The sequence below is a fragment of the Dermacentor variabilis genome, chromosome 2, assembly GCF_050947875.1.
Source record: "Dermacentor variabilis isolate Ectoservices chromosome 2, ASM5094787v1, whole genome shotgun sequence".
Taxonomy (NCBI): Eukaryota; Metazoa; Arthropoda; class Arachnida; order Ixodida; family Ixodidae; genus Dermacentor; species Dermacentor variabilis.
In genome coordinates this window covers 228632022-228658556 of record NC_134569.1, presented here as the reverse complement: position 1 = coordinate 228658556, position 26535 = coordinate 228632022, and the positions used below count along the sequence as shown (strand labels likewise).

General features: G+C 46.0%; 1 protein-coding gene and 1 pseudogene across 2 annotated transcripts; one reads left to right on the top strand and one right to left on the bottom strand.

The window, feature by feature from the left end:
- Positions 1-1820: 1820 nt before the first annotated feature.
- On the bottom strand, positions 1821-21455 carry LOC142573143 (E3 ubiquitin-protein ligase Siah2-like). 2 transcript variants are annotated; one of them, XM_075682689.1, is made up of 4 exons: positions 21264-21455; positions 12502-12650; positions 8799-8905; positions 1821-2948 (listed from the first exon to the last, which is right to left on the bottom strand). In XM_075682689.1, exons 2-4 carry the CDS (start codon positions 12621-12623, stop codon positions 2497-2499), a joined length of 681 nt encoding a protein of 226 aa, XP_075538804.1. In that variant the 5' UTR covers positions 12624-12650; positions 21264-21455; the 3' UTR covers positions 1821-2496. The 2 variants fall into 2 exon arrangements, with proteins under 2 accessions (XP_075538804.1, XP_075538803.1); XM_075682688.1 differs by having other exon boundaries at positions 12502-12634; positions 21264-21451.
- On the top strand, positions 17482-18509 carry LOC142570713 (uncharacterized; annotated as a pseudogene).
- Positions 21456-26535: the final 5080 nt, after the last annotated feature.

Sequence of the window (26535 nt, the reverse complement as noted above, 5' to 3'; positions counted from 1 at the left end):
CAGCCACTACCAAGTATAACGCTTTTAAAGGGACACTAAAGGTTACTATTAAGTCAACGTGGACTGTTGAAATACCATCCCAGAAACCTCGAAACGCTTGTTTCGTGCCAAGGAGAGACTTATTTTAAGAGAAAATGCGTTCTGAAGCGTCCGCGTACCTCTAGCGCAGTTCAAATCGCCCGCCCTCCGATCGAGGAGAACTGACATCATGGTCTCATAGTGACGTTGCGCCATCGGTGAGTAGAACGGCGTCCGCAGACGGCGCTACGGCTTTTCTGCGCAAAACGCGAACGCGCGGCCAGAAACAGAGCCAAGACAGAGCCGACAGCAGAGCGAAAGCGGGAGTATGGTGGCTAGCGGAAGGAGAAACGAATTACGTCCCACGTTACGTCCCACGGCACACGGAGAGTCCGTTTTCGTTAAACTATAGGCTGCAGCGAGCTCGCAGCGTGGTCGGCGTAGTCTATGAGAAGCGACGAGCCTTTTCGCACTCGCAACAGGGCATAAAAATGTGCGAATCGACGCAAAACTCGGCCTAGAAACGTGCTTCGCCACAGCCAGGGCTCAATACGACCTAAGCTGGCACGACCCAGATGTCGTTTCCCGCACCGCCACCAGGCGCCGCTACTATACCTCACACTCCAGCGCAAGACGCCCATAAGCTGGTACTTCATTCTATGACGCTAACTTCGACGCTCGTCGCAATGGACCCTGACACCGACAGATTGGCTCGCGATGGTGGGCTCAACTTCAGCGATTTGAGCACCGACGAGCGCGACCTGCTTCTGAGGGCTCGCACTGCCGGCGTCGTTGCGTACTACGACGGCGGCCTCGACACCGGCTCTCCGGAGCGGGAAAGCAACGAGGGCTTCCCACGACATCACATGGACGTGGCATTCTCGCTGCTTGTTCCAAATGAAAGTTTCGCGAGCCAGCAGAACCCTCACAGCACGACGCGATAACGAAACTACTGAAACTCCAAAGCGTGCGCGGCGCAGAGTCGAGCGAAAACGAAACCTTTCGAACACCCATATTACTGAAGGGTAACGTCAAAATGTTATTTTTTCCTAGAATCGAATAGACGTAGACAAGTAGCATTTTTTCCGGCTTATAATCGAATGAAATGATATTTTTAATACGAGTAGGTGAGTATTAGTAACACAAATTATGAGGAGTCCTTTCGTCATCGGGCTAGTACCGGAATGTCGCTGGGGGGTCTCAAATCGTGTCATGCATTTACCTCAATTTCTCGGTTACTAAAGCTCTGTTCGCGATTATATTGACGCCTTAGACGTTCTAGAACATTGCTCTACCACTTTAACTTGAGTTTCTGGTAACCTTTAGTGTCCCTTTAAGTGTTATCAAGCACACACCCGAAGCGGGAACCGCAGTTCAGGTGCGACTTTTGTTTTCAGCTCGCTTCGGCGCTTCCGAAGCAGTGTGTCCACGGAATCCCTCATACTACGTCACGCCGACGGCGGCGCTAGCTTTTCCAGTGGTGGAGCTCGCCCCCAATATCGCGAAATGAAAACACGTATACAGTAGCGCTCAAATTTCACATTAGGGAGTATCGTATACGCCTCTTCATTTTGCGTGGTTAGTCTACGAATCGTTAGAGAAAATCGCTTTTGTGACGGCATACCATTAGATACGCACATTGTTTTCAGTCTTATAGAAGAGCAAGTCTTAGTTGCGGGGAGAAAGCGCATCATATCTTGCCTATGCGCGACATGTAAACATCAAGGAAAGAAAGAATTAGGAGAGAGCAATGCGCAACACCATTGAAGCCAAGCGTATCGGCCCAAGACTTGATCATCACGTCAGAGTGCGTGGTAGGTTTTAATGGCAGGGCATAACTAACCCCGCATCGATTAAGAAATACCGGAAAGCAAACGTTGGCAGATATTGCGAGGTGAAAAGCAAATGAAATGGCTTCTCGGAGAATTCGCTTGCCCATACAGGCTCCATGGCTGCGTGCCGTAATGCTCGCTCACAATTATTTCCTTCTTTCATGCATGTAAACACCTACTGACAACCGCTGCCCCCCTTGGAGTAGGCGTAGAATACTGGGCTTGTGCCCTGTGGCTAATAGGTTCCCATTCTTGCGGTAGCTGTTTTAATTTTCATTTCACGATGCCCTGTCTCTCACTTTATTTATTTAAAAAATTGGTATACAGTAGGTAGTCAGCACTTTTTTTTTTCTCCGCTCCAGGCTTGGTTACTGCACCATTATACCGAGCGCCTCCATGCATGCAGCGCCAGTCTCGCGCTTCGGTATCCGGTGCGGCAGTGAGCGCATAACCCGCCGTCACATTATCCACTATGTCCCCGTGGCACAGAGTTTTGCAATGTGGTCACTAATCAAGCGCAGGAAATTGACTCGGGAATAACTGAAATAAATGGTAGCCTGTTACAGGACCGCGAGGAGGTAAGGCTACGGCGTCATCGCCAGCACGGAACCCAGCCGAGGCGTTCGTCGTTTCCCGGATGCTGCCGTTAACCGGAAACGCTTCCCCAGACATCCTGGGCTGCGACCCCGCGCCTCATGTGCCTTTCCCAAGTGGCGGGACTGCTGCATTCTGAGATGATGACATTGAAGTTCAGGTCCTTGCCATCTGTGAACTGCCGCACAGTCTCGGCTATGAATAGAAAGCCTCCGCCGCTCGTTACTGTAATGTCGGCAATCCCATGGACGCTGACCGGTTTGCTCTCCCACGTGAGACGGCAGTGCTGGGCGACGAACTCGAGGCGGTAAACAAAGTTCAGTGTCTCGACGCTAGGACCTATCAGCAGTACCACGGCGTTGAAGTACGACTCGTCTTCGTCTTCGGGGGACCGGCGCTTCATGAGCATCAAGAGGAAGTGCTGGCCAAAGCAGGAGAGAAGAGTGAACCAGCTGAAGTCCTCCGCTCGCTGAAAGTCGTTCGCAGTGACCGCGACCTGCTCGCCTGCGCGAGAAACGAAACAGGGATCTGGCGGTGCTAAAAAAAATTATACATGCAGCACAAGCATTTTGTTTGGTTATACTTCAGCCATATTCTCTCTATAACGTTGAAATGGATATTTTTCTAATAAGCAACACATCTGGCGGTCGCCACTTCAGCTAAATTTGACGTGCAAGACGCGCACGCTCACACCCCTTCTCGCCTCTTGGCAGCGATTGCGTTTGAACAAGAATTTGGCCTTTGCGTTTGGTTTTCTTGTTCGGTTTGATTTATTGAAGCAGCTTCGCACCGTACCGGCGCTGGCGCGCACGCATTCACTCACGTGAAGCAATCAACCACTGGCGCCGATAAGCCAATGCGTCGCGTCGCGCCTTTTGGAGGAGGACACGTGACCACAGGACAAAAGCCCCGACGCGCGTTAACACTCGCTCCTTCTGAACTGGCACAGTGTTGCTTGACCATTTTATCTTAAACCATTCAAGCAAGGCCTAAAGTGGCGCGCTGTCAACTGAGCGCGAAACAATAAACTAGTGATCTGGGTATGCTTTAGTAGACGTGGAGAGCACGTTTTGCTAGAGATTGTACGCATATTTTTTTTTAAGCTTTAAAGTAACAACAGCAACAGCAGTGTCCATAAATGATCAATATTAGCGCTTGTGCTCGCGTTCGGTGTTCACGTCGTCAGTGCCCATGTCGGTTCGTTGCACAGCCAATTATGTAAGAAATAAGTGTGCAAAGTGTAACTGAAATATCTATATACGAAAGGTAGTTATGCTTGTCGGTGTGTGAAAGAGATGCGAAAAAGTGGTTCTAAGAAAATGAAAAGAAACTGAAACATCAATAGAGCTCACAAAAACCAAGTAATACAGCTGAAATTCACGAAATTCGTGGCTTCTCTCCTCCCGAGTCTCGTATATTTTTTTCTAATTTTGGCCATGGAGCACCTCAGTTATCATTGTAGGTTTTTTTCGTGGCAGCAGTACTGTAGCTCGAGGCCTTCACATTAATCAACCAGTGAGTCGTAAGTCATCTCTTCACTGTGTAAAATGCATGTTCTACTGTAACTGGTTTCAACATATGAAGTGGGTCTTACTTTATGTTTCAAAAAATTAGAGAAAGTCGGACACTACCGATAATCGGATGGTTCAAATAGGCGTCTTTGGCTGCCCTTTGCCAGCTCGTACTATTGAAGCACTTATTCAGGGCAAGACAATCTGTGACATACTGTCATGATCTATATTTCTGTCTTGCCAGCTTAGAGACTTCCAGAATACCGCAGCCACTCTCCACATTATTTACCATTTTTCAGAGCACTTCCTGAAGGGCTTTCTATCACCTGTCCTTCGCGCGTGGTGACCTTCGTGTATTGACTCACGGCAACATTTAGTTTCCCTCATTTTCGCACTCCGATCTTTACCACACTGTAGATGACAGTAAAATATGAAAAAAAAAACTACAGTGCATAAACAACACAAAAAAAAGCAATTTGCTTTCTATATAACACACAAAACGCCAGGGTTTGTAAACAAATTGTCTTAAACATGGTGCGTCCCCCTTCTTAGAGTTTGCTTTTAATAGATGGAAACGTGCGGTAAATTCTATTCAAGCCTTATTACTTCTTGGTACATCATATTATCGCTAGAAACAATAAACCGCTACAAGATTCGAGCATTTTTTGTTACATATCAAACCGTAACTTCAGTTTTCGTTTTAAGACCCTGGGTGGGGGTTACAAGTTTCGCTATATATATTGAAGGAGGCAGTGCAAGAACGTAATTTTTGCTGCATTATTTTCTCCAATTAACGGCCCATCTTCCAGACGAAAACAACAAATCGCGTTTTGTGACAAAAAAAAACTGCGTTTTCAACTTGGCGTCATACCTTCGACCAGAATATATGTCCTTTCTGACTTTCTAGCACTGAAATACATGACTGTAGCTTTCGAGGCAGTTCTTGAGTTACATGATGTCTGAATAAACGGTATAGGGGAGCAACTAATCGCAGAATATACAAAGTTACCTTACAGATCCCTAGAGGCATTTTGTAAGGGGGGACAGTACACTCTAAGATTACACAATAATTAGAATACATATGTGAATACGTACACAAAAATACAGTGTAAGAATTGCGCTAACACACAGTAATGTGGTCTTAAAATTGTACAAAGGACAAACTGAATGGTTTTGAACGCGAGAGGTCAGTGAACAAGAAACTTGCACAAAGAAAAATATAATCGATAGAATTACAGAGCGAGCGGGACATATTTGGCTATAACAAAACAGTATTTAAGGGATAGTAGCACAATATTAACGAGAAACTCAAGAAAAAATAACACGTTAGGTTATTTAGAGTTTGAAAAATGCCTTGTTAGAAGATACCTGAAATTTTCCTGGTCACCCTCGTAAGCGATGACGTTGGGAATATTGTTCCAAAGGCGAATCGCTCTTGGAAGAGCGGAGTAGCTATGTGAAATATAATATATATATATATATATATATATATATATATATATATATATATATATATATATATATATATATATATATATATATATATATATATATATATATATATATATATATATATACCTACACGGAAAGACTAATTCACATAAATACTCCGTTCTTCCAAGAGCCATTCGCCTTTCAAACAAAGTGAATTAGTCTTTCCGTGTATATATATATAATTTAAATTTAGCCCACTGTGATATTTCTCTGAGGAACGCATCCAATTAGTTCTGCGAAGAGTGCGATAATTGCTATGCAATATTTCGGTGCACAGCACTTGACACAGTAGCCAACCAATATTAAAGATAATAAGATATTATTAGCACGAAGCATAATACAATGCACAGAGCGTCTTATTTCACTCTTTTGTCATTTTTGCACTTACAAAAAGACATTGACGCAAAAGAACAATGATGCACAAAAATACTAAAAGAACATGTTACATACTTAAATATATAATGTTATTATATAGTGTTATATAAAAGAAACATTCGGCAAACTTGAAAACGCAGTAATTTTTTCCCCATATTTTCCCCCGTTTTATGAACGTCTCTCTCCCTTGCGGGCTTCAGCAGAAGTAATTCGCCAACAACAAACACACTTTTGATACGACGCATTTACCAAGGAGACGTATTCTCGGGCGATGACTTTCGGAGATGTCACTGTCAATCCGCGCTGATTGGCTGGCCGAGCAAAATAGCTCGGATTATCTAACGAGCCTTGTGCCACCTCTCACGAAATTGAAAGTATTGCGGAAAGCGATCGTCCGAGAGTACCCCGCAGAACTCAAACACAAGGACGCATCACCGCGACTTCATGTACAACACACAAACTTTGAGACTAAACATGGCAAGTTTGTGGAAGGTGGTTTGTGGAAGGTACCCGAGACAAGTGTGCCAAATTAGCGGTACTGTGTAAAGGTGATGCAGCACTTGCGAAACTCACGGCGTGCAGTATTAACATTTTCTAGCAGTCCCCGTGTGCCTTGCGACAAATACTATCGAAAGAAAGAAAGAGCTGAGCCGTCACATCACAACGGCCTTCTGCTTGATTGTGGTAGAGGCAATGTCATCGCACAAGCATTGTAGCAAGCATTCGCCACTGAAAGATTAATGGCCAATTTCATTCAGTAATCTTCTGTGGACATGCCGCATTCGTCTTGCATCACTAGCACAAGCTCCTCTCTTCAGTCAACGCATATGTCAGCAGGCCGCTATTTGATGGGTGCATTCTGAATGCTTGGCCTGACGCAAACATGGTAGTCATGATTACAAGGCAAGATTTAGCTTTTCTTGGAGCTGCTGGACGAGACACATAAACAAGAAGCCTTATCTGCATTATCATCATTAGTTTTATGACATCCACCCACACCCCCAAGTAAAGCCATATCCTATGCCTCATAATTGATTGTTTTAGTTTTCTGGGCCTATTTGTGTGTGTGCAGTGCTTACGTTGCCTAAATAAAAATTAGAGGCAACGTGAAATGAAATTTCACGTTGCCTAAACTTGTTATAGCTGAGTAGGGCATTCCATAAAAGCAATCATGCCATGACGGCAGCTATGTCTATAGCCTAATTTTTTTTGTTAGCAGCATTTCAACAACACATAAGCAAACGCGCGCACCTGGTAGTTGGCACTGTGAGGTAAGTTCTAGCACGTCCCCTCTGAAATTTCTCAGTGCTCCGTGGGTAGTTGCTGATGCCTCCTTATCTGAGAGATCCTGTTGAGGAGCAGCGCGTGGTGGACCCCATGTCATTTTCTGTTAACTGTAATGGTGGCTTCCTGATTTTTCAGTTTCCCTAGCGAAAACATCCATTTCTACGAGATTTTCGGGACGCACCCAGTCGCATTTCAAATGTGAGAAAATTGCATGCAGAGGGGCTGTTCTGTATCTACACTATCTGAAAGCAGGCACTCTACGCGGTCCAATACTTCGTTGCAATTTGCCTTTAATGCTCTGTATTGCTGTGCCTTGCGAGATGCATTCCGCAAATGTTCTTGCTTAGGCGCACATGCCAGCTGCCATACAAATTTCTATAAGAAGTCTCCTTTTGGTGCTTAGTATCATACAAAACACCGAAAAGGTACGTTGCGTTTAGCGCTAGAGAATAACAGTTCTTCCTTTTGTATTTGCAGCTATATTTCAGCTGTAAAAAAGAAATGCAGGCAACAGGCAGTTCCACCGAACGCCTGCTTTACTTCTGCCTCGTCGCTCTCTGTGTCTTTATGCTGCCCTGGCTGCCTTGTACACTTCACCCTTTACATAACGTACGTACTTCAAGATTCAAGCGCATATGCTGCAGTATCAGCAACTGTGCGAATACGTTCCAACGTTCCTTTCTGAGAAAACACGGCCGTTTCGCAAACCTTCACAAGGAGTTTGGGAAACCGTCACATCAAAGTGGGCATATATGCTGACCACCCCAAATATATTTACTTCTTTCAAATGAGCTCTTCGATATTACTCATACCCGCTGTGGTGGGTGGCGTAGTGGCTTCTACGTTGCGCTATTAAGCCCGAAGGCGCGGGATCGAATCCCGACCGAAGCAGCGGCCGGGATTCCAAAGCCGGGCCAAAGTTAATCCGGAGATGCCACTACCGCGCGCCACATAATTAGATATCATGGTTCTGGCGTGTAAAACCTCAAGATTTAGCTGTTTTCACACTCAAACCACAACAACAGCGGCGAGCACAGTCGCCGATCGTTTTATGTGCGGCTCAAGCGCGCCGACTTTTGCACACGACTCGTCGAAGGTTCCTACGTAATCGCTGGTGCTCCTCTCGTACCATCCAGAAAGCACAAGACTATTCGCCTCGCACGTGCAATCTGACGGGAATAGGTTTGGTGACAACATAAACCGATAAAAACAACGATAACATTCGGGAAATTTACAGTGCATGCAGGCCCGTCGTGCACTGGTAACTTTAAATTTGTTACCGGCTCAAAAGCAGCCAGCGGAAAGAATGCTAAACAGGTGATGAACAATGCACACATGTCAATCTGATTATGAAGCACGGCGTAGTGGGAGACTACGGATAAATTTTTACCTCCTGGGGTTCTTCAATGTCCACCCAGTGCAACTTTCACAGGCGATATTGTATTTCGCCCCCCCACCCCCCATCGAAATTCAGTGCAACACAAAAGCTGTTCGCCCACCACGGCGGAGTTAAGCTTGATCTATTGCACGTCAGTACGACGGTGTATCAGAGACCAACTGCAGCGCTGGGACATACAACTGCTTAAGAAGTGGACCTTTCACCTCTCAGAGAAATAAATATAATTTAGTTGCGTGTCCTCCACTGTAGACATAACTGCGGACGCAATGCAATCGTTTGTGAGCTTACCTTGAAATTTTGGTATGAAGCTGTGACTCCGAACGATGTGAGTGACAAGGTCTTTGAGCGGACCGTTCCATGAGCACGACACGGCACCTAGTACGCAAGGACACGGCCTGCAGCAATTACATGTAGAGATTATTGTTGACTTCACAGTTCGCTGAGATTCGAACACTGCAGGTAGTTGTTTGCTGTTCGCCAACAACTGATCTACATGGCATCTCTCATTCGCATGCAATGAACCTCATGAAAAATGACTCGGTAGATGTCTGACAAACGTCAAACATTGAAGTTGTTTCGCTCGTCGTACAAAAAACGGTGATAGCAGTAACTCAATAAAGGTTGAAATGCGTGTTCAGTGGGACTGACCTTCTAACATACAGAAGCTCGTATTGATTAATTGTATAAATGATAAATACAAGATCATCTACAGAATTCGCGTAGGTGTATGTAGGCATGCGTGAATATTCTAAATTCCGAATACGCATCGAATTATATATGCTCTTTTACTGGTATCGGTACGAGAATTCGCTTTTCGAAATTGACGAATATTCGTTCTTCTTTGAAAGCAAGAAATTAAAATTTAACGCTTATTAGATTCGACAGCAAGAAATACCGATGCAAATGGTGAGTGTTCCGAGAGAATGTTCCGCCGCATATTTCAACTGAGAACGTCTGCTCAGTTATTCTGCTTGAGCCAAAGTTCAGTTTTTTTTACTACCACTATAGTTGTACAAGAACTCTCCAATTCAGGTTGCACACTCACTTGCTTCCGCGAAGGCAGTTCATATCACCCCATTTGTTCAACAAGAATACCCCTTTCAATAACGCGGCCTTGTAGCAATCCAAGGATGCGGTTAATGAAATGCACATTAGTAACGATAAAGCTACAGTACAGGAGCCGCTTCGCCACCAGTGGTAGCTGACCACAGGGGCTGCATGATAAAAAACACGACGTCACGCATTCAACCGCCGTGTTTACAGAATTTGCCCAGGGTGGGCCGTAAGGTGCTCCGAAGGCAGAGCTGCCTGAAACATGTTCGCTAAACATGCGACGGGTATGAAATACGGCAACAAACTTTCATTGTTTATTCAATGGCTAAATATTGCGAAATTCAACGGCCTAGATGACAACGAAATATGATTCACTCCTCTGCAAACCGTTGCTGCGCATGTATACACGTCTTGGGTTTTCTGTTTTCTGTTAATATTAACCGAAAACAATTATTTAAGTGAAAACTGTCAACTCAACCAAGTCCGCCCAAATAGTACATACTCCCACAACAACCCAAGATTGTCAGTATGATTTAGCGACAGAGTAGCGAGGTCTAGCTCTAGTAATTAGACAGTTTTACAACAGCTTTTGCCGCCCTAAGTACGTTAAACGCAAGCACCTTCGCGGGGCGTTACGGTACGCGTCCCTTAAGGACTTTCAGTTTACCGTATGGGAACGCAAACGTAAGGATGACGTGAAAGACAGAGTGCCGTCTGGTGCATCGGGCCAAACGTATCCAAGACTATCCCTTAGCAACCTTCCTGTCGTTGCTATGCGGCTGCGTTTCGTTAGGCTTACGGACGGCGGATCGCCGAACGATTTCAGAAATTGAACGCGCTATGCGATGATAACTAAGCGTTTCATATGAGTTTATAGAGGAAGCGAAAGCTTTTTCAATAGTTACTGGCGATCAACGAAAGTGAGAGCCGTAGCCATCACGAGAATCCACGCTGAGCGGGAGCCATGGATGCCTCCATGTTCGACAACGCTGTTTCTTAGCGTTCGTAAGCATTACGAACGTTAAGCTCACCAAATAACGTACGTTATGATGGCGAGCGTAAACCATGGTGCACCGAAATAAAGAAACATACTGAACATGCTCAGTGAGCATAACGCTATTTTTTTACATACGTAATGCGTCTACGTTTGATGTCAAACGCTATTCTAAAGATGTCTGATATAACTGCATGTGCCACCACGCCCGAGGCTTCCGTGAAATCCGCAACTGCGTTTCTTCACACATATCCACTAACAGCACGGAACGGCGGACTATCTACAGAAAGATCAAGCGAAGCATAAACACACGATGTGATGTCATCATCGTTTGTAGGCTTTTTCTCCCCCGTGCGTTGCTGAACTTCAACGGTGCCACGAGCTAATGCGATCAGCCTCGATGTGTAGGGCTACCTGAACGTGTGAGGAGTCCTGCTTGCAGAATAGTGCACATAATGCCCATCAAATGCCCCCTTTCTGTAGCCTTGTCAGCAGCACCTCGCTACTGTGAAAAAAAAACAAAGAACAATAGCAGAGGCTTACTGCGTAACACTTTTCTCGAGAGGCGTACAAACACAAAGGGGATGAACTATGTACAGTCAACAGCAAAAGATTGCGGGATGTGCGAGCGCGTGGCAAAGCGATCCTCCTCCCCTTCTAGCGGTGACTCCTGGTGTCGCGACCGATGCCTGCACCCATGCCGTCCCTCCGAGACTGCAAGCGTGCATGTTTCCACGCTTCCTCTTTGCGTGCCCGGCGATGTCCGTATGTAGCCGCGAGGTAGCCCTCTTGCGATATGCGCTGTGGCGGCTTCGACGGGCCGAACTTCGTTTACACAACGGAAATCAATTGTCCCCATTTTCGTCTTGCCGGTCTCCTTCTATAGAGCTCATCTTCTGCCACGCTCTTCTGCGGTAGAACGCACCGTTCGTAAGAAGAAAGAAACAACGAAGATTGGCCACGAGAAGGTGCAGCCAAGAAGAAAAAAATGACTTGTTGCGTTCGCCACAGGGTCGGCCCTATGCGTCAGCGCTCGTGACTCGACAAAAAGCGGCCGCAGTGGCGCCCGCAAGTTCACGCTTATAAACACGTTTCACACAGTTTCGCCCGTCGAAGCCGCCACAGCGCATATCGCAAGAGGGCTACCTCGTGGCTACATTCGGATATCGCCGGGCGCGCAAGGAGGAAGCGCGGAAACATGCACGCTTGCAGTCTCGGAGGGACGCGCATGCGTGCAGGCGTCTGGCTCGACACCAGGGGTCACGGCTAGAAGGGGAGGAGGGTCGCTTTGCCATGCGCTCGCGCATCGCGCAATCTTTTGCTGCTGTCTGTACCTCGGGTTTACCGGGGTGATGAAAGGGGCCAGCTGGTGGCTACTAATATCGGGTTAATGCTGGGTAGCCCGAGGTCTAACCAACCTAGAGGTTTGCCCCTCAGACTCGGATCCCATGGATCAGACACCGAAGACATACACAATATTGTTAACAATCAAACTACTCCAGGGGGCAAAAAGTTAATCTGTCCACCTCTAAACGCAAGCCTCACGCGTGCGCGAGCCTCGATCCTGCGCGCGTCGTATTTTTGAATATACGTGCCTCGAATACGTCACTCGAGGTTTCGTGATATTAGGTTCTTTTAATCAGAAAAGAAAAAGAAGCATTTCATGGGCGTTTTTGTTGCCTGTTCAGGCAGAAATAGATATCTCTTAGTCGTTGCTAACGTGCTAGAAGTCACTGGCCTTCATGGTAACAGGGGGCGGTTTCCTTACACAAGAAGTGCTCTACACCTGTGCACTCCCTTAACTGTTGCTCTGTTCCCACGCTGTTGGAAAGCAGTAGGCAGTCTCAGCACAAAGCGACGGCGCGTTGTGAAGTTTCATCCAACAGAAATGTGCGAGCATAACGAAACGCTACGTTGGCAAATTAAGGCCAATGACAAACTTACCGGAATTTGCAGACTTTTTCGTGTACGGACTTGAACCAGAAGGGTAGTTTAGCGCGACAGCCTTCGGTGCAGTACTTGCAAAGCCACCTCAGGTCTTGGCCCTCTGGCACCCAGGGAAACATGGCAACCTTACCTGCACATTAATAGCGCTGTTTAATTCGTCAGAAAGAAACATTCATTTCCTCCTGAAGAAAGTTTAATTGACATGTCTTAGGATACCGCACTTTCTCGATCAGGTTATATATCGCGGCGGCCGAACACCATGCTGAGCTCGCTTAACTGTCAAGAGTCTTCGTCAACGCGTATCGTATTTGTTGCGGAGGCCCAGATTTAAGCGGGCAAAGACCACCTGCCTTGCGAGCGTATCGCACTGTGTGCGTGTGCGCGAATGACGTCATTGCTCGCGCCTTACCAGCGGACGAGCATGAAACGAGCGCCGTTATCAAGCAGCGATCGCGCTAGCTGCATGCTCGCGCGATGGTGAGGCGTGAACGGTCACGTCTTCAAGATGGAGTGTGGGGCTAGCTGCTGGAACTGCATGCTGTAGCAACAGCGCAAATAAAAAAAAAGACGAAACAAAGACTCCGCGTACGGGATAAGCGCTTGTCCCGCAAGCTCATTCGTCTTTCCGTCTTTTCATTTGGCGCTGTTATAAAAGGCGGCATGTCACAAATGGGTGTCTTCTAGGGGCGTGACAGTAGCGCTTTTCGGTAATCAACTTCTGTTTTCTGGGTAAGAGTGACCGAGAATTCGTTACGCCACAGAAATCAGCGGCATCAACATTTTCCTTTCTTAACTAGGAACGGTAATACACTCCTAGGTTGACGGGCTTCAAGCTTACTGATGTGATCAACACTCTGCCTTTGTCGTTCTAAATGTTTGCCTAATTTTCATAATTGCTTGACCATTTGCGATCTCGAGTCACGTTAAAATGTGCAGCTCAGTGGTGAAAGAAATCACCTGAATATTGAATCTTCGATCTACCTAATGACCCTGTACCACATGTATCAATGTCGTTTCAGATTTCAGCAGATAACGCTTTTTATGATTTCGCAGTGTTTACGTACCTTATCCCTGTGCGCCTCTCGGGAGAAGAAAAAAAATACAGTGCAGGTTCGATGCAAGGTGGGAATCGATGCTGTGGAAAGTATTTTACCACGGTGTAAGAATAGGTGTAAGAATTGCACCGTGGGTTTTACCAGTACCTGGCTATCCAGCGAAATTTGGAGTTGCGCAAAACGTTACCAGGGGGACCTACGTGTGTGCATAAACTGAGTAGTTCTCTTTTATAACGTCAGCGTATACGTATGTGTGACGACCGGAGCACGACGGCGACCACGTCGAAGCCGATCGTATGGCACCAACGGCGGGATTTATACTGCGTCGTACAATGGCGCGTACCTATGTTTACGTCATGTGGTCTATATGTTAAAACGACAATGGCATCTGTGCTCGGAATACGGAATTTTAAAACATATTCACTTGTACTAATCATGTAGTTGATGAAAGATCGCAGTTCCTGCGTAGTGTTATCTGCTACAAGGAAAGCAATGTGGGTCGATCCCAGAGATAGTGAAGTAAAACAATTCCTAATTTCTCTAATTTTTCTCTAATTTCGTAATTTCTCTAATTACTTGTCTATTTACTACCTGGAGTCCCTTCAAAATGTACGCATTTGTTGCGAAAGCAATCCCGAACAAGTATAGCACCTTCCCTATATGTCGGGAATACTGAACTCTCTTTCGGAACTCTAGAAACCTAAAAATTAGTTTCAGGCTTCACCAGAGAAGGCCTCTTATGATTTGATGACATGTATGCAGCTTATCCCTGTGCGTTCCTCAGAAGAAGAAAAATAACTTAGGCAGACGCAGGGCTACGTTGCTTCTTACAAAGGGAAAAAGATGAACGCAGTGTGAACAGAGAGTCCGTACAACAAATACCGCGCTCGGAAAGACAGTCCGTTCGTAGAGTGACGCGTGATTCAGAGATTAGACTCGCTGGAAACACACCCACCCGCTGACCTTTCCTTGAAACGCAAACTGCTTGTCTAGAATATGGAAGCCTCTAGGGTCACGACATATCGCGATTACTGAATCTAGATTAACGAAGCTAGACTTAACTACTATCGCATAAAATCTAATTTTATTTTGCAATATCTTATATAATGTACAACACCTTACATAAACTTTGTATTACTTTGAGATGAAAGCACGGTTTACTATGCTTTATCACCAGGACACAGCAGGGTATGCATGCTTGCGCGATTCTGTTCCCAATTTAACGCCAGAGAATAATTTATTTATTTTTGCAACAGCGATAACAACCGTGCATGTACTTATATAAACATACTCATCAAGTATTTATGGAAATAAAGATGTATTGTGAGAAAGTCTTGCACCCTTGAGAGTAATGCTACAAGTGCCGTCTGCTACGAAGCCTGCTCGCTGCAAACGCGAAACTTTTCTCGCAGACGACAGGCACTTGCGAACTCTCTTGCTCTTTCTGAAGGCTGCGTCAGCTGTCACGATTGCTGAACGTCTTCAAGTACTTTTAAGCACATCTGCTGCAGTGCTAGGTAGGACGCTAGTGGCCTCCTACGAGTATGCTTCATCATATTTTATACTGACGTACCGCTTCCGAAGCGCTACGACATGGCTTTGCATTTACCCATTTTGTGACACTAGACTGCAGCCAGGAAGCAGCAACCTTTCCTACCACAAGTAAGTTTGTGTTTTCAAAGTCCTGAGACACGCATTTCAATGAGCACATAAACGAGCAATGCATAATGAAGCCCTCAATAAAATTTGATTGTCAAGCCACTATAAGTACAACTGTCTTGTATCAGTAGTGCCTTCTTTTTCATATCCTAAGTTTCGTAAAGCACGTAACGCTACAGCGCCAACCTAACACACTTAACTAAGGTCCAAACGCTCAAGACATGTTTTTTCAACGTTTACGATGCCGTCGCTTTCTCGTCAGGGCTTCGACACCACACCGCGACACAAACATCGTCCCAGCCGCTGGCCCAGCGCGCTATCGCCACTTCGAGAAACAGAACAAAGGCAGAGAGCTTTGCGTTGGACTGTCCCACTGCAGGTTATAGCAATTGCGCTTGGAGCGAAACCAAAATTGCCAAAAAAATACTTGTAGGCTAGTTCGCCAGTCAACAGAATCTCCATCCGAAGCCTGTACTTCCCATCATTCCCATGATGGTTGAACGATCGCAGCGCCAGATTTCCCTCTAGGTATACTAATATGAAACTCTATGGTGCACGTCAATTACGGGTCTCAGTGGGTGAATGCTTCCGCATTCCATAAGGAAGTGCTGAGAGGTATCTGTACTTTTGCTGCTGCATGCACGTACCTCATCTTGTTGCGGATATTTGCTTCGGTATGTTTTTTTCTCCTTAGGCAACCAGCTCATGCCTCAACTGGCAAGGCGCTTCATGTTATCGTACAGTTTTTCTCTTCTAATTTATTTCTTCTCATTCTTGTAAATCTGAATGGTCTTTTCTGTTCCGGTTTTTTTTTTAATTTAGTTCACTGTCTTTGCTTCTGTCCCATTTTTTTATGACTCCTGGTTGCCTGTTAGCACTTTCAATTACCCAATGGCAACCAAGTACAAGTACTTGGTTGCCAACTCGTTGGTTACCAACAGATAGTTGTGCACTTGAGCCGCCCATTTTTTTGTCTATGTTCCTGGTTTTCCAAAACTAATTTTGCTCTACACTTCTCTGACTTCAAACCCATGTCACTCTCGCTGCCTCATTTCTGTTTTTTACCGTGAGCCCCCAAGGCCAACTGGCCTACCGATCTTTGGTTAACTTCCTAACCCGACAAGATATTCCATTTTAAGCACAGAATGGCACTTGCGAACGTTAGCTCTGGCACTCTTACTACTTTCCATATTCCACGCACCACCTCATATTTACTGCGGCCCCAAAGTACTCCATCTTTCGTTGTTGCTGCATTCCACCTCCACTTTATTTTCAGATTCTCTTGGTGGGTGTTTGAGTATTTCCTTCGTTTATGCATACGCCGAGATAGTTATATTGCTTGACTATGGGTACGATTTCGTGTTGATTTGACACCACGTAATTGCTCTTGTCTTAACGATCATAATTCCCAATTTCTCTGTGCTAAACTTGACGCCTAGATTTGTCGCTGCATTGCCATGGATATTCGCAAGTGTCTGTAAATCTTTTATTGCCCGCTAGTAGCACTATGTTGTCCACATACGTCAGCCCCTGGAGCTACTGTAGCACCATTTGTCTTTTACGCATGAATGATAAATGAAACCCTAATTCACTATTTCCCAGCCGTCTTTCTATGCCTTAACGTAAAGCGTGAACAACAATGAAGACAGAGAACATTTCTGCTTCAGTCCATGGCGAATTTCCACGACTTCACTACATTTTCGGCCTTCCCAAGTAATTTGCAGTGAGTTGTCTCTGTATATCTCCCTCAACAACACCACGAAATCGTCAGTTTTGTGCTTGAAGATATCCCATAACAATTTCCTGTCCACGTTGTCGCAGGCTAACTTGATATCTAGAGATGGTCTCCGTAAAGGTCCATTCTGAGTTACTGAAATCTCTACGCAGTGAGTTAGTACAAATATATTATCCTCTAAGCCTCTGCCTGGTCGGAACCCCTTGTGTAGTTCCCCCGTTACATCATTTCTTCCCGCCCATTTCGACACTTCTAATTTCATGGCGTGCATTGTCATCCTAGACATATAGCACCGACGTTACTGTAACTGGCCTGTACGAGCTCGTTTTATCCTTATCACCTTTGCCTTTGTAGATGAGGTTCATCTTGCTTTCAAGCCATCCAACAGGAATTTCCTTCGTTCTAGTCACTTGCTCAATGGCATTAGTCAGCAGTGCCTTGCTCTTTGGACCGAGGCTTTTGATTCTGTCGTATTGAAATTTCATCTGGTCCTGCTGCCGTGGTATTAGAGACACTTTCTTCTGATTTTTTCCGCTGTTCCATGGAACAACAGAATTTTTAAAAATTGTCAAAACCTGGTGGAGGATTGTTAATGTGAAGTCCAGCAAAGGACACCGGCTTCGTGATGATCTGTAGACTCCCATCGCTGAAAAATTTTGTCCGCAAGTTGAATTCCTTCAAACCATCGTGCAGTGGCTTGAAATCTGGGAAGGTTTGAAGTGTGACAATGGAATTTTCATTCGGGAGACCCACAGTGCCTTGTGTCTCCCTACGGAAACTTTGGTCAAGGTCATCAGCTATTGCATTGAAAACCTTAGATTCGACTATGTACTCCTGGGGAAATTCCAAACAGACTGCTTCGAGCAAAGCTTTGGCGAGTATAGGCAGCTTTCCGGGTCGTAGTACAGTGTCTCTATCAGGCAAGCGTTCGAATCCGAACGCAAGCTTCGGCTGCAAAGAGCCCTGGAGCTTCCAGACATGGATTCAGGGGCACCTGCAGTCAGCATTGATGAGGCCATTCTACAGAACTTCAGCATTGATGTAAATGACAAGGACTTTGAAATGAAAGCACAAAACCTTCCAGCAATAACATACGTAGCTGGGTACTGAGCCGATGCGGCACTTAAAAAAACTTGCGTGCACTGCGTGTCGAGCAAATTTGGTAGGAGATGAAGAGATCACAATTGAACATGCAGAGATTATAGCAAACATGAAGTGGAGGGCTCAAGTTCCCCCAGCCTCCAGTAGTGAATGCTTTAATGACTGCTGAAATCGTCCTGGACAAGTTGCGAAGTGAAAAGTATGCTGTGCAGTTTCATTCTCTACCGAACCATAGCCAAGCTCTTTCTACACTGGCTACAAACCTCATAGAAGACGGTGACACTTTCGAAGAATGCGATACCGGTCATAGCCCTCATTTGGTTATGTATCACATTCTTAGCACAGCAGCAAAGATTCTCCTGAAAAGATATTGCAAAAATAGGAATGACAGTCTTGCACAAGCAAAAGTCGCTCAAAAGCGGAAGCTTAGCACTTTGAAAGCTTTATTGTTCTGACTTCTTGTGTTCAACACCTGTAAACGTTTTCAGAATACTTGTACACTGTAATAAATATCTTTTGTAAGTAACACAGCTTGCTTAAATATTATCAAATTGAGAAGCAACTGCTCCATTCAGATGCCACGCATAGAGCTGTAAGCTACTATAAGAGCCATAACTTATGGCAATGTCTTTTTTGTGTGTGTGGAGGTAGCGTAAGTGTTTGGCAGAAAGAGCATACAAGTACTAGCAAGTAGTAGCCAGATTCCTGGTAAACAGTCCCCGGTCGGGGATAGACCACATGGTTAAATTTTCACCCGACAATAGCTACTTAGTTGGCGCCAGGCAACGAGCCATTATTAAAAAAAATAAAGGTGCATTTGAAGGCACAAAAAAGAAGTAAATGTGCGGACTTTCGAGCAGTATTAGGCAATAGTAAAAGATACTGAATAGCCCACAGATATTCATAATCCGAAAACCGCTAATTTTCTGTTTTTAAACCTATCGAACGCGGACTGTATACCATAAATTACATTATACATATACGTCAACATTAAACGATGGGGCAAAAATCTTCAGATAATGATTTCACGTAGAGCAGCAGACACACGAGAACGACCGAGCGCGCAGCAGCCTCCCTTCATGAAGAACCCGAACTCCTGCGCCCGTCGTAGTGTGATGATGTCAGGGAGGAGCGGAGAGGCCTTGCCTAGTCTAGAGGGTGTTGGTTACATACACTCTAGTTGCTGGGAAGCGTGAGAAGTGGTCGGGGATCTTTGAATGCTATTGCGGTGCTTGAATCGGATGTTTGCGGATTTTGCAGATCTTTGAATGCTATACTCTTAAAGGCGAAGCTTAAGCGGCCTTTGCGCTTTGAACTACTGCTGCTGTTTCCTTGCACGTCACGTCAATGTAGTGGGGGGCGGAGGGGGGGAAGTTCAGAGCGTGTATATGCATAATAGTAGCGTGGCAGAGAGGGAAGTTGACGCGACAATTTAGTTTGAACCTTTCTATCGCGTGGCATGGGCCCAGTGCCCTGTGAATCTCCCTGGGTGTCGCCTCATTAGCCTTTTGACAGCTGTAATTATCCGTTACTCCACTCAAAAGCAATACAGGTGCTCATGCGCTCCATTCGCAGTCCAGGGAAGAGGTCGGGATAATGCTAGAGATGGAATACAGAGAGAGGAGGCAGGAACTGGGTACAACCGGACGCCGTACTGACGCTCTCATGAAATGGGTGATTATTCTAACCCCTCTACGCGTGGCAGTTCACCTAACGCAGTTGAAAGAAAATGCATTGTCAAAAAGCATTGCTCATTTGGGCTCTCGTCAGTAAAGGAGCGAATGAATAAATGACAGGTCTGTCTGTGCTCTGTGTACTACGGGGACAAACACAAGTGGTGCAGACAAGGTAGCATTTAGAATCACATCACGGCTGTCGTATGCCGTCAACATCACCCCCAAATACCGCCAATGAATGTGAACAGCACAGATAGCTCCACTTACATGGATTCGCAAAGTGCGTTGGATCTGCATATTTTTGTTCTCGCGATAGCCTAACATCATACTCTATTTGCAATATTTCCTTTTCTAGACCGTGCGCATTTTCATCACACAAAGCTCGCTATGCCGGTGCTTTTACCACGAGATGATTTCCCGCAAATCACGCAAGTCGCTCCTCTCTCGATAGGTCTTCAGAAAACACGGACTGGTACTTTTGTAGAACCTCTGAAGTTTCCAAGCTATCTTCATCTTAGACTTCTAGTTTCCTTTTAACACCCTGCAGTTCTTGCGCCACCAACCCCGGATTTGCGATTTCGCTTCGCACCAAGTCATGCTTTCGCTTTTGGCCCAACTCAAACGTCATTAAACAATGATCACTAAGGAAACACCATATATAGAATAGTTCTGACGCAGAGACATGGTTTCTGAACATATATGCAATCGATCTAGTGATGCATGACTGGTACCTTGAAAGTGTGACAAGTGCTGTGACAAGCCGTTGCAAACAGTGAGGCATCATTTAAAGAAAACTTGCTCCCACATTCTTTAAGAAAGACGTCAGTTTCATAATTTTTAACAGCAGCGGTTGTACGGTTTTCTTGATTGAGGACACACTTGGTAGTCAACAAACACAATCATACACTTGATAATCAAAATACACTCCCATTTCGCGAAGCAACATTTTTCACGTGACTTTGTAGGCACTATACACAAAAATAACTCTAAATTTCGTCTTCCATTCCAAAGTATCATACAAAACAAAGCGCACTTGCAAGCAACATGTAACTGTTCTTAAACTACAATGCCAACAGAAGTTTTAACAAACAAGGTACACCAGGCTGATGTGCCGACGGCATGGCCCACGCATACATTATATCGTAAATTGCGTTACCAAGCTGTCGGTCACGTGCTCTATGCGCACCGTACTCCACTATTCAGACAGGGGTATTAACTTGAAACCCATGCCTGACTTTGTCGAAATAACGCCTCACGAGAACAGGACGAAGGAAATGCAGTGGACGACTTGGGCGTGTTTACGCCATGCGTTATCTAGATCAATTCAAGCATGAGTTTCGAAGGGCAATTTTGAATACGGGGATATGATTCCTGAGCCGCCACCACGCCCAGGTTTCTTTCTCGCATCGGGCGCTTTGCCGGACATTGCTCCCGACATGGCCATAGGCCATCCTCATTCAGCGCACCGATGCGTAATGGTCAGGCATACTAATCGTACCGACTGTAGGAAGGAACGGACAATACAGCGCTTACCGTGGGTCAGCGCTGAAGTGAGAAGACAGGGGTTAATGCGTGTCGCGTCCTTGACCTGGAACCAGTGACGATGACGCCGACAGAACTTCGGAGACGTATTTATACTCTCGGCGCCAGTGTCGCAACGCCACTGACGCTCCCGGCGTTTATGCTCGCGTCATTCGGTGCTTTCTGAGGGCAACTTCGGACGCTTCCCGCGTGCCGTGGTCGCCCCCGTAGCGTCTTCTTTTTTACTTCTGCAGCACCATTCGCGTGCCAGCCATATGACCTGTGGCCAGCAGCGTGTCTCGGCGCGCTCCTCAGCTGCCTTCACTAATTTCTGTCTGTGCTGCGTCGTACAACCTCCGGCTTTCTCGGTGCCCGTCAGCCTTCGCGATGTTTGGCATTGCGGTTCGAAGCAGGTTTCTCTGCTTTCCCTTCGTCCATTGTCTTCGACTTCGTCTGTCGGAAGGATATTTTTAATTACTCTATTGTAGCTTCATAGCGCAATCCTTGATTTCACGTCCGAGCATCCGGCACAGCCCACAGCGCGGCGTCTGGCCGTCCCGTCGTTTGTGTCCTTGCCATTACATGCACTACGCGGTGGGTTAAAGCCTTTGAGGATGTCCGGAATTTTGGCGTTCCTAGGTATCGGGCGCCCGCGTATAGTTAGGACGTCGTCCGAGGAGTTCAAGCACAATGCCAAACGATGCTGTCGCTGTCAATGCTTCGTCCTTAGGGCGAAGCTACCTTTCTTTTTTTCCCTATACAAGAATTCTTCACCGACCAGCAAAATCCGCCACATTAATTTTTCCTGCTCGAGCACCCACCAAGACAGTCTAACAATGAAGGTAAAGTGGAATGTAGCAATTATGAAACATAGGACACGTTAGGGCTACAATAAGTAGGAAGTGGTTCGAGAAATCTAGAAAAAATGGCTGTGGCTTAGCTAAGGTTAAGCCCAGGATGCGAAGCATACTAGCCTTTATTTTAGTTGTTGAACCACTGTTTAGCCTGGTGAACTGCTGTTGCTTGGCTATATTTGGTTCGGTTAGACGAAGAAACAACTCATGCGTTACTCTGCTTCGCCTTCAAGAGTGGAACGCGACAGCGTTCCCGTCGACCCGCCAAGGGGTGTAAGACAATGGGCTACGGCGCAGCGACTACGCGCCCCGCATTGGACGCGGTGAGCGTCGAGCAACGCAGCGTTCGGCGCGGCAACGAAATGTGCGCCTGAGCAAGCGACGCACGCCTGAGCCTTAGAAACAGCTCGTTTCTAAGGCAACACCGCATTCACTAGAGGCGCTTTTGTACCGCTTTGAAGCATCGTACTCGTGGCTCAGTGGTAGCGTCTCCGTCTCACACTCCGGAGACCCTGGTTCAATTCCCACCCAGCCCATCTTGCAAGAGTTGAGCCAAAGCCACCTAGAAACAAGCGCAGCTGCTTATATACCGCCGTGACGCCGCGAGCGACGGCGCGAGTTGGAGCCCCGTCACGTGGTCAGCCTTGAAGGCGACACCGCCGCGCCTGAGGAGCTGGGTTGAGCTCTAGTAATATGCTTCGCATAAAAAAGTAATGGTGCTAGCGGTAACCTTCTCAGATGTTTTTCTGTACTTCAAATCGGACATCTTGTCGGGGTTGGAAGTTATATAAATGTCGGTATACCGGCTGCATGGCTTTGGATAAAGCCATAAATGAGGCAGTGCAGGATGACATGGGTTGCGCCTCTGTTGAAGTCAGAGAAGCGCAGACCACAATTAGTTTGGAAGAAAAATTCAGGGGCATGGATGAATATAAACGGGTGGCTAAAGTGCACATGTATCTGTACCTGAAAAGCTTAGACACAGAATGGAGGAGGAGGTCAAGGAAGTTGGCAACCAAGTGCAGGGTGATTGACAGTGTAAATAGACGACCAGGACTCACCAAAAATTGTGCTAGAAACAGAGACAGTAAATCGAATGCTAAGGACGGAAACAAAGAAGACCATGAAGATTTACAAGCATGGCACAACAGAAATTAGAAAGAAATATCTGATACAATGGCACAAGAGTCAGTGTCTCGCAAGTTAAGGCCCGAGCTGGTTGCCTAAAGACAAAAACATGCCGGAGTAAATATTTGCAGAGAGGAGATTAATAGGAGTGGATGTGGTAAACATGGGTAACTGTGCAAGTCAGATATAGAAGTCTTAAAAGCACTGTCAAACAATTTTCGTGGTACCCACTTTCTTTAGTGCAATGGTAAGCTTACCAGTCAGGGTGTCTAATTATGAAGTGGTAACGCGGAAAACACAGGAGAACATATTTTTATAAGAATTTTTCGATGAGCAATGAGGATGCAGTCGTTCAGTGGAAGCATGCTGAAAACAGTGATAGGTGAGCGTGATAGCGATAATACGCCGATAGTGGTGGCAGGCGCACAAAAGCGGCCGTAGATGTGAAAATGTACTATTTTGTTTATCAAGCCGATCTTCCTGCGATTCGAGTTTTCTGAAGTATTTAGTAATTTCTGCAATAATAGCTACGTACTTTATTCCTGTCCAGCTGCTTTGGTCATTAACCAGTCAAGACAGTTTTTTTAGCCAAGGCAAGCCAAGTTAGGGTCTCGAAAGTGAAACGAGTGCTAACAACTTATAAAAAGCCACGTGATACGCAGTTCAACGTGGTGCCGTAGCCACGCCTGCGCTATATTCTAGTGCTGGCGCCGATTTCCGGCACAACCATTCGATGGCATATATGTCCCACAGGGCCACCACACAACCCTGGATACGCACTCGCAAGCTCGCGCTCATACAACAGCATGCATGTGTGCGCCGCCACGCTATGTGGGACGCATGAGCCGTTTGTTGACGTGGACTTCATTTACTTCGTAATATGCGTAGAAAAAAGTGCAAGCGCCTAGCTATATACGAACCGCAATTTTAAGGAATAAGTATCATGTACTTCATAACAGCCGACTTATGTACAGCAATCTCATATATTTATTACTTCCGAAGTATCAAGGCTTCACCACTAATTCGCGCCACTTTGTGGTTCTTGAGGCTTTCTTTGCGAGTTTAAAATTATAATTGCTACCTAAATAGAGAACAGCGTGTTGGATTCTACGGCTATAACTCGTGGCCTTTTCTTTTGCATCAACTTCTCACAATACATTCTGGCCAGTTGTCAGTCACATTAAGAAAGAGACAAAAGATTAAGGAGATGTAGGTAAAATGCTGGACTGATAGAGTATAGCTGATTAGCTAAAGCAGAAAATGTGGCTGTTTGTCGCTGCCCCGCTGCATGCCCCGAATGCCAATAAATCACCATCAGACCCAGTTCCGCTCGCCTATTTGCAGGAGTAGCAGAAGCCGTCGACAAAATGCCATCCAAACGTGGAAGTATGCTGCTTCGTAAACCCGAATCTGAACGATGCCTTGTGGCAGCCATGGGATACGAAAAGCGTGCTGAGCAATATAACCACAGCTGAGAAAAAACAACGCTTGACGGCCATGACAGGCGAGAGAGAGAGAGAGAGAGAGAGAGAGAGAGAGAGTGTGTGTGTGTGTGTGTGTGTGTGTGTGTGTGTGTGTGTGTGTGTGTGTGTGTGTGTGTGTGTGTGTGTGTGTGTGTGTGTGTGTGTGTGTGTGTGTGTGTGTGTGTTTGTGTGTGTGTGTGTGTGTACATGGGTGCATGCGTGCGTGCGTGCGTGCGGCTTAATCAAGTCCAACGCGTCCAACACCAACAACACTAATCAAGTAAGCGCAAGTCCAACGCTAACATTTGCGCGCACATTTACGTTATCATGTACGAAAGCTTCGCTGAACACCAAACCCCACAGGTGCGTGAATTCCGCAGTACTTTTTTTAATGTAGATCGATGTACGATGTATTAGAGTCGATGCAATAAAGAACTCGCTTCACAATATGGATTAAAGTCAAGTTTCTCAAAGTCGGTAGCATTTATTTTGGCTTTTGTGTGGAACAAACTTCAGTTAAGTACGACAGTTGCCTGCCCTTTGACCATTTCTGCGCTTCGCACATGCTTCCATGTTGAAACGTGCGTTGATCACAAACTCCAGCCTGCTCTCAAACCTATGAGAAATTTTCCGGCGTGGTATTCACCGCGGCATCTGACACAAGAACTAGCGGACGACGGTCCAGTCTGTCAGGCAGTTTTTGAACCGCTTTCCTTTGTGCGCTGTATATCATCGGCGGACACAGAGCTGCAGGGCTCTCGTGGCACCTGTGCATTTTCTGGTCAGAAGACAACCACTGCTTACGCAGCTCGTTTTCCAGAGAAGCACGGGCCTACGTGACACAGTTGAACAAAACGATACAACCTGAATGTGAGTGCATTTCACACGTTCCAGGCTTCAACTCTCTCGCTTGCTATCGCATCAGCCATGCTTGCTGGGCAGCCAACCATGCAGGACTGGCCTTGATTGGGCCTTCTTGCCGTTGTTACCTCTTCAGTCACCAATTAAATTTGTTCAATGAAAATTTAGTCGCACCACATTTCTTACACAATCAGAATGTTTAAATCATCAGAGTCCTGTGCAGAACGAATGAGGTATTTTCAATCTGAGTTTTTTTTTTCAAGTTTACAAAATCTGCGCTCAACGCGGGAACGTTAGATAAGAGAACGTCAATCGTCGCATGTTTATAGCACTACACGGGAATCATCTCCGGCAACATGAAAATTACGCATCACGTAAAACATTTTGAAAAATTAATGAAAGAATTGAATCCGCTGCATGGCAGCACACCGACAGTAAATACTAAGCCGTCTAAATTCCGAAAGATTTCATTAGAACACTCTATAGATGTTATACAAATTGGCAACACATGTCTAACCGCAAGTTTTTCAAGATGTTGACGGCCTGGAGGAAGTATCAATATTTTCATCAGTGCTGTTGCTTTTGATGCACAATCTTGGAGCGCCCAGTTGTTCATCTGGCAGCTGAAAGGGCTATGCATATTCTGTCTCTTTTCTCGTAGAAGACAGACGACGTACCCGCTAGCTTCAGGCCAACGGCGAAAACTCGCGCGGGCGCGAGGTTACAACAACGTGACTGCTGTCAACTCCTCGACTGCACCGCTGAATTTAGCCGCGAAGTTGAGCTAAACCTCGATGACGTCGCTTTCCGCTCCTCTTGGAGAGGCCAGAAGACTGCCACCCCGTGGACTCGACGTCCCCTCCAGTGCCAGAATTTGTCAGCATTTGGCCGTCGGCAAAAGAACGGCACCGTCAGTCGGCGGTAGATATCTAGTGCTAAACTTTATTTGCATATCCTTGGTAAAAATCAAGAAGTAAC